Raw genomic sequence first — 8781 nt, forward strand, 5'->3', positions numbered from 1 at the left:
ATGCACTATTACCTCATAAATCCATTCTAAACAGAAATTACAATGTGCCATAAAAGGTCATGTTTGTAGAACAAAAACGTATATCTTACCTATTTGACTTACATTACTGCAAACATAGATTAACCTAATGACACTTATTCTCCCAGTTTGTGTAGGGTACATTTTTGAATAAGAGACGATATTTTTCCACATTACTGATTGCATTGTCACGGATACCAAAAAAATATTAGATATTCAATTTTAAAGATGTTGTGAAAAATGATGTTCGGCTTGTACGACAAATTAATTGTATTTAAATATATACATGTATGTAAATACGATATGGTAAATACGGAACTTCCGAGATACCGGGATATAACGGTTTTCGTTCTGATTTTATACACCATTGTCACGTGATAATGCTGAAATGTAGGGCATATTTTGTTGACATCGAAACAAAATGGAGCGTAACGTGGCAGACGAAAACAAGCCCCAAAAGAGAAAAAGTGAGAAGAATGGAGACGAACCAAGTCATTATTGGTGTTCGGTGCCGGGTTGCACATCAGATGGCAGGAAAAAGGCCAATTTAATTAAATATCCGTGGATGAGAGGAGTACAGTTCTATCCATACCCAGGAGCTAAACGTAAGGCAAAGCTAAGAAAGAGGTGGTTGCAGCAGGTTTTCAGGGATGAGAAGTATGCTCCAAAACGCTACCATTCGGTATGTTCACGACATTTCATAGATGGTTGTCCAACAGAAGAAAACCCCGTTCCTACTTTATTTCCGCGCAATAAAATCGTCAAACAGTCCAGAACTACAACCTCTATAGAGAAACGTCAACAGACCAGGTGTAATTCTTTGTCGGATTCAGCTATAGCAGCGGAGAAGTCAGATGTTCATTCTACCCAGTGTACACCAATAGAATGTTTATCGGTATTGTAAATAATTGATTTTATTTCTACATCGAAAATTTATGAATGTAGGCCTATATATACACATGTATCATGATCAGACTCGGAGACATAATATTAAATGACTGTCTCTGCATGACATATACATAACTCATAAAAATTAGGCTTAAACATATAATAAATATATTAAAAAAGCATTACATGTATATTTATATAAAAATGAATTTTTTAAATGTGTACATATACAGGATAATTAAGAAGCCAGGATTGCTTGAGGCTATATTTTATGTGTGTATCAATGAAACAAATTGTTTGAAATCAGAAATCAAATAAACAAAATATACATACAATTATGTGTAATCTTGGGTAATACTATGTAATATTAAATTTAATATTAAAAAAATATAAATGCATTATTAAGTTTAGTACCAAGAGAATCATCTGAATTGATGATATGTGAAATTTCAATGCATATTTTTTTTTCAGATGGAGGATATCACAGTTTCATGTGAAGGGAATGCAGATGTACATATACCTCTCCCTATAGCACATGAGTGTGTCATAGAACACACATCAAACGAAAACTGTTTTGAGGAACCTTGCTCCAAGACTGAGGACATTTCTTATGGAAACTGCAGTAAGTGTAATGAATTGTATGTTTCATTAGCATAATTCTGAAATGTTCTATGCAATTTAACTTTTTTGTTTTTGTAGTATACATGTATATCAATTAAACTTATAATATAAGTTATTATTATTATAGACCATGACCATGTATACAGCAAACGGTCTGTGGAACCTAGGTGCAGTGAAGATTTTGTTGAGTTTGCTGTGCAGACGGACCTGACCATGGAGGATATACATCATATGGAAACTATGACCAAAGAGACAGAACATATCCACAGGGAGCAATTTGTCAATAGAATTACACGGTCCGACTCGGCAGTCAGAAGATATTTAGGAGTGCCTAGCATAACTATGCTGTTTGGATTGTTTGGTAAGAAATTTGAAGATATAGTTTAAAATTGACCTAATACTGCTTAATATGTATTTTCTTAATTGCAGCTAATATTGATAAGTACAATATTTGAATACTTTGCAGTATTTTGTATGTTTGTTTTTGGATAAAATTTTATTTCTGCTTACAGCAATACTTGACAAAGTATGCACCAAACTCAAGTACTGGTCAGGAAAGAACAGCATAGCAAACATGAATTATGAAACCTCTGAAGCCAGAAAACCAGGTCCAAAGAGGAAGTTGACAAAGTTCCATGAGTTTTTATTAACCCTTTTTCGACTAAGACTTTCTGTCCCAGCCTTTTTGATTGGTGATTTGTTTGGTGTATCAGAGACACGAGTTTCACAAATAGTGTGTACATGGATAAACTACATGTTCCAGGTTTTCAGACCTCAACTGAAATGGCCATCACTACAGAGCATCAGAAAACATATGCCAAGGTCTTTCAAACAGACATTCCCCCGTACAAGAGTTGTCATAGACTGTACTGAAATATTCATTCAAAAGCCAAGGACACCTACTGCTCAAAGCCAAACATACAGCAATTACAAAGGACATAATACATTTAAATGCCTTGTTGGTATAACTCCTACCGGTGCATTTTCTTATGTGTCTGAATTGTGGGGCGGCAATGTGTCTGACAGGTACATTACAGCCAATAGTGATTTCTTGGATTTGATATCTGCTGGAGATGAGGTGATGGCTGATCGGGGTTTCATCATAAGAGACTATCTATTGGAGCGAAGGGCAAAGTTGGTTATACCACCATTTACACATAAATGTCGATGGGGAAAAGGGAAACGGTTAAATGCTAGTGAGATTCGGCGAACAAGACAGATAGCGAAACTACGGATTCATGTGGAACGTGCTATACAACGTTTGAAATCATATAAACTTTTATCGGGAATCCTACCAATCAACTTAAAGCCAATTGCAAGCCAGATTCTGGTTGTTGCTGCATTTCTATGCAATTTATCTAAACCTCTTGTGAAAAATTAACAAGATGCTTAATATTTTTAGTCCCCTACCGGTGAAACCGGAGGGGACTATAGGTTTTTCAATTTGTTATTTTGATTGTTGGTGTTACCTGAAAACTTTAGTTGTTGTTTTTACATATATTGTCTCATCATTGTTAATTTATCAATGTTCCATATTATACGTAAAGTATTTAATTATATTGTTAATTTATCAATGTTCCATATTATACATAAAGTATTTAATTATATTGTTAATTTATCAATGTTCCATATTATACATAAAGTATTTAATTACTGCATTTCATTTTTTTTATATTTAAAATATAAGTCAACAACATAAAATCATGAGTGTGTGGTTTTTATTGCTATCAGTTGTCATAATTTTTCAACCATTAGACAAAAGAAAAACAATACAGTGTACCATACATGATACAGCTTAATCTAAAGGGCATCAAAGTACAGTCGAGAATTTACATTCTAAATTTTAGCAAGCAGTGCAGGATGAACATAATTTATGAAAAAGGTGCTGCACTTGTTAACAATTTCATTGAAGAAAGATTCATCATAATGAATTCTATCACTTATAAAACCCATGTCTGTATAAAACACAAAGTCACACCATCTAGCATTACAAATACCAAGCTGTCCTTGAATTTGCACATACCACGGTGAATCTACCCTAAGCTTGACAACATCATTAGTGTCTCTATACAAATGATAATGACGGTCACTTGCTACATCATATGGTGTGTCATTTCTACGGGAGTAAGAGCATTTAACCTCAATTAAACCTTTTCCACAACATTTGCAAGACAAATATGCATCTGGTGATGCACCTAAAAATGGATGTTGCTGAGATATGTTTAAGCCACAAGGTCTCATTTTGGCATTTACATGATAATGGGAATACATGTCAAAAAACAATTGTTTAGCTACGATTTCATTCTGTCTTCCATACTTTATTGCATCAGTGTGTAAGGCATTGGAGTTAATATTCAGAATTTCACGTGTGATGTAATTATCATGACTACCCCCTCTAAAGTGGCATACTTTTGAAAACAAGGAAGATGTAATTCTACCATATCTGTATTTGTACCACAATTCATTTTCACTCTGACCACAAGTGATTTGCTCAACTTCTTGAATAATATCAGAATTAAACACATTTCTCAGATAATCTATCAAGGACTCTCCACTCTGAATTGTGTGTGTCACAGCATCTATCATATCAGGCGGATTTTCATGAAGATCTTCATCCTCATTTGAGGGTGGGTCTAATGTTTGTAAGAGAAGAGCACCTGTACCGTGACACATCCTATACAGTTCTTTCTCAACTTCTCTGTTAACCTCAGTGGTGGGTGTAGGGCATGGTTGGTAATCCACTTTGTTTGGCATCAGTGGAACTGTCCTGTGGGAAAAACAAATTTCCTTAACACGACAAGGCTTACTTTCCTTACGGGGCTTGTCCCAAACACACCTCACATCTGTCCCCACCTCTGTATGCCTGTCCTTATGGCGATCGCAAAAAGCTGCAAGAGCAAATGAAAGGGCCGTGCAGTGCTTGCAAGAACCATCATCCCTAAAAAGACAAAAAGTAGCATGTTATTAATTACTCCAATTTTGGGATTGACATTAATTAAATGATAAATACTATGAATATCATAAATAATAAAGCACAGAGCTGGACTTACGCAACACAGGAGCAGCCACCTGATATGATATAGCCATCAGTCTTCACCAGTAACCATGTCCTATAAGGATCCTCCGATTGACGGGTTTCTGGAGTTGTATTACACATGACATAAGAATAATCCGAATCTAATGGACACATTCGAACACTGTCAACATGGTTGTTCTGATACAACAAATAACCCTTGTCTACTTTGTAGGAATGAAGGCGATTTTGATCCCAACCAATATTAATTAAGTATACAAAAACATCAGCAATGTCTATGTCTGGTACCTTCTTTAAATCTCCATTCCAGTCACATAATTTAACCTGAAAAATGTTGTAAAACTCCAAATAAAATTCTGGATATTATAAAATCTCATATATTTGATGGTGGTGACAATTGGTAACGTTGATGCTCTCTCTCTCTCTCTCTCTCTCCCTGCTACAGCTTTAGTTCTGAGTAAACTCATATTCATTCAATTTACTTATTGTTGTATAAGATATATATGAGATTATTATGATTTTTTTCCAAAATAAAACTGTACCTCGCTTATGCTTGGTAACATCCGGTCTCCGACAGTTCTACGACGAACATCCATATTCACGTAATCATCTTTTGTTTCTATATCTTCTAGGTCTATTTCTCTTGCCAATTCACACAGTCTTATCAAATGAGCTTTTCTGTACATGGATGTTGTTATACCTTTCGTACTTAAGTAATACTTTAACGCTGGGACTTGATAACTATTGAAGTCTTCCATATTTGTTTACACGTTGCGTTGGAATGCGGAAGTGAATTATGCCCTACAATTACGTCTGTTAAGCGATAATATTCGAAGCGGATCCGTAACTCGAAAGTTCCGTATTATCAAGGCCATTCTTTAAATTATAGTCTACATATACATGTATATTATTCTTAGTATGAAGAAAAGCAAAAAGGGTTTTTTTGGTGTTTTTAAAATAAGCTTGAATACTAGGCAGTATAAATGGTGAATATTTTTATCATCACTCACGGGATTCATGACAAACAAAGTATTGTTACGTTCCGATAAGTTTACCTGTGAAATTCGGATTAACTGTTGTTGACAAGTTCCGAATAAACGGACCCTGAACCCGATGTATATAAACTACTAAAATATTTGTCAATGAACAATGAACGAAAGAATTGAACAATGATTTATTATTTGAACTTTATCAATTTGATTTATGTATTGTAATTACAAAGCGTTATGTTGTATATGTTCTATATAGGTACAACGTTATTAAGTAATTTTAGTGGTCAAAACCCGCTAACTTATAAATTAGATATTGATTGTGACGTTATTGGTATCTGACGTTTATACGTCATCATAACAACTTTTGTCTATAAAAGACAGCTGTTTTGTGTTTAGAAGTCAGTCTGCATTGGGTTGCGACTCCGTATACTTCGGGTGTAAGACAGTGGTATGTACAAACAGTACCAAGTCTATGTATACGAAATCATTAGTGAAGAGTCATTCAGAGTAGAAACGTCCTGGATTGACCATTGGTTCGTCATCTTTGTATTAACAAAATAACGTTGTACCAACCAAGTTTATCATTGTGCTTATAATTGAACCATTTGATCGTCTTAATAAATATCATAAACTTTACAACGTGTTATTCGTCACGGTTCTAGTGCAGATATTATAGTGAACTAAAAATTGGTCATTTCGCCAATTATTCAGTGGACCAAAAATTGGTCATTATTCCGATTGTATATAAACTTTGTGGATAACCATTTCAACCTTGACCAGTTACCAGAAACCAACAGCGGCCCACGATTAACTGATTAAGTAATAACCTTATACCCTCGGTTTCGTTACAGTACATTGACATAAACATGACGTCATTCCAAGACCACCATCTCTAAAGCATAATAAATTAAAATTCGAAAATCATCCGTACATTATTTTACCCATTTATATTAAACTTAACGACTCTTTGATGATGAAATTATTTTTAAAAAATGTCCAATCATTATCCTTAAATCCCGAAAAGAATGGATCACAAAAAGAAGATTTTGTCAAGGGATTATCATATTTATTTGTCGTTTGTATTAACTGCTCCACTTCTTTCTTGAACCAGCTAGTATCATTTGCTTCTACTTAAAGATAATAAACTGTGTCATGTACAAAAATAACAACAACAACAAAGACAAAGAAACAAACAAACAAACAACCAAAACGATTAAGTACAATAAAATGTGAAATGTGGGGTCTACTTTTGTGTGCAATTTTGGTATTTAGGTAATTTTTTTCTTGTTTGTAAGTAAAGGTTGATTTATAGTAATTCTTGCAATATGGTTCTTCCTTAAATTGCCAGCTTGTGTGTTTTTTCAACAATATGCACCCCGAAATTGTTGACACTGGATATCCAATGGGGCAGCGGCTTCCAAGTTTAAAATATGCTGTACTGTTGCGTTTAATAAATTTTAATAATCACTTGCCAATAAGAATGGCTTAGAAGAGAGAGAATAGGCACAATCTTGCGCAATTCCTACAAAATAAATTAAAAAAATGTGATGTAAATAGTATGTTATGTGACACAGTTAGCATAGATGATATGCAGGCTTGTTTAGACGGTGTTTTATGACTACTCAATTGTCTTATTTTGTTCATATTTATTTGCTATTAACTTCATTCAAGACCATTTTTCAAAGTTCAAGGTAAGAGAATCTTTAACAGATCTGTATCTTTGGATAGGGAGGAAATAGAGTATATTACAAAAGAATCTAGTTGTTTCAATTGTTTGCAATATCCAAGTTGAGACCATAACTCATTTCAGGTGATCATAGCCTTTCAAAAGAATTCTCTTTGGAGTAATTATTTTAATGTTTAAACTAACTGAAAGGAAACAGGTAATTCATAATTAAGACCTGAGATGTTCAAATGTTGAGAAGAATTTCAAAAATAGAAGACAGTTCATGGTTTACAATGAACCTGTCAATAGTTGCTTAATATCGATTATGTTTATAAATACTTGATCACACATGGTTTTAGTATAAATATTGCTGTATCCTGATATAGAGTTACTCCCAGAAACTGATTATTGCAACACCTGTTTTGTGTGTGCGTGTGTGAGGATAGGTGAGGGTGCATGTGTGTATGTGTGCATAATACTCTGAATTTAACTTGGTAGTACAGTACATGTATTCGTATTAGCTTTATCTTCGAAGTGTATCTAATCCAATTGTGTCCATCTTCCCCCTTCTTAAAATTAACCTGCCACATTGCATCCTTATGTATTTGTATTCATTTTCTTTGTATGTGTCCTCTCATACAACTACACGTATGTATGGGCCTCCTCATATATTGTGGATTGTAGCCCACGGGGCTAGGAATGGGTCGCAAGTGAGGTTCAAATTTTGACATACACATGTATAAGGAAAATATTTTAAAATTGTCCTTTCATGAACAGGAAAGCTATTTAATATATTCTTAAGAAGTGTAGAATGTAGTTTGTTTAAATCGTAACTTCTTGGACCATGGTGGGACCAGATCGATGTTTGCTTCTGGAACAGCAAGGCTACAGTTTAAATGTAATCACTCTCATTTGGTGAATATTCAAGCACATGTATTTTCAAATCATGTCTCAGGATCATTCGGACTATATCAGGATTTTTAAACTTTAAGAATAGTAAAGCTAAGTTTTTTGTGTGCTTAATTTGAAGGGATTCTCACTAACTGTGGTTTAAATTTAATTAGATGATCCATGCGCGGATCTAAGGGGGGGGGTGTCGGAGGGGGGGGGGGTCCGGACCCCCCCCCCCTGGAATTTGCAGTGTTATTAAATGTATATACTGAAGCAAATAAAAAATGGCTTTGGACACACACACCCTAAAAAACGTGGAACCCACCAACATCCGGTTTTTTTTTCACATTAGGACATTAGGACGTTATTTTGTTTTTGTTTTTGTTTTCTTTTTGATCAAGATATTTTCTTGGTTTGATACTTTATTTGGGAAAGGAGTTTAGGAGGGTTTTTTTTTGTTTTTGGAATTTTTGTTTTTGTTTTGTTTTTGTTGTTGTTGTTGTCAAGAAATTTCTGGGTTGGAATTTGTTGTTGTTGTTGTCAAGAAATTTCTGGGTTGGAATTTGTTGTTGTTGTTGTCAAGAAATTTCTGGGTTGGAATTTTTTTTTTTACTAAGATGGACCCCCCCCCCCCCCTGGAAAAAATTCCTGGATCCGCGCCTTTGATCGCC

At 34.4% G+C, this 8781-nt stretch overlaps 2 protein-coding genes across 2 annotated transcripts; one reads left to right on the top strand and one right to left on the bottom strand.

Moving 5' to 3' along the window:
* The first annotated feature begins 406 nt into the window (after nucleotides 1-406).
* On the top strand, nucleotides 407-2908 carry LOC133193100 (uncharacterized). The gene is made up of 4 exons (XM_061329074.1): nucleotides 407-913; nucleotides 1378-1528; nucleotides 1655-1888; nucleotides 2040-2908. The coding sequence occupies exons 1-4, from the start codon at nucleotides 440-442 to the stop codon at nucleotides 2906-2908; spliced, it is 1728 nt and encodes a 575-aa protein (XP_061185058.1). The 5' UTR covers nucleotides 407-439.
* A 455-nt stretch (nucleotides 2909-3363) lies between these two features.
* Nucleotides 3364-5375, bottom strand: LOC133193101 (uncharacterized). Its single transcript, XM_061329075.1, has 3 exons — nucleotides 5104-5375; nucleotides 4578-4885; nucleotides 3364-4465 (listed from the first exon to the last, which is right to left on the bottom strand). Exons 1-3 carry the CDS (start codon nucleotides 5317-5319, stop codon nucleotides 3364-3366), a joined length of 1626 nt encoding a protein of 541 aa, XP_061185059.1. The 5' UTR covers nucleotides 5320-5375.
* Between the last annotated feature and the right edge of the window lie 3406 nt (nucleotides 5376-8781).

Source organism: Saccostrea echinata, unplaced genomic scaffold, assembly GCF_033153115.1.
Source record: "Saccostrea echinata isolate AGI-Se365-2 ecotype Australia unplaced genomic scaffold, CSIRO_AGI_Sech_v1 ptg000027l, whole genome shotgun sequence".
Taxonomy (NCBI): Eukaryota; Metazoa; Mollusca; class Bivalvia; order Ostreida; family Ostreidae; genus Saccostrea; species Saccostrea echinata.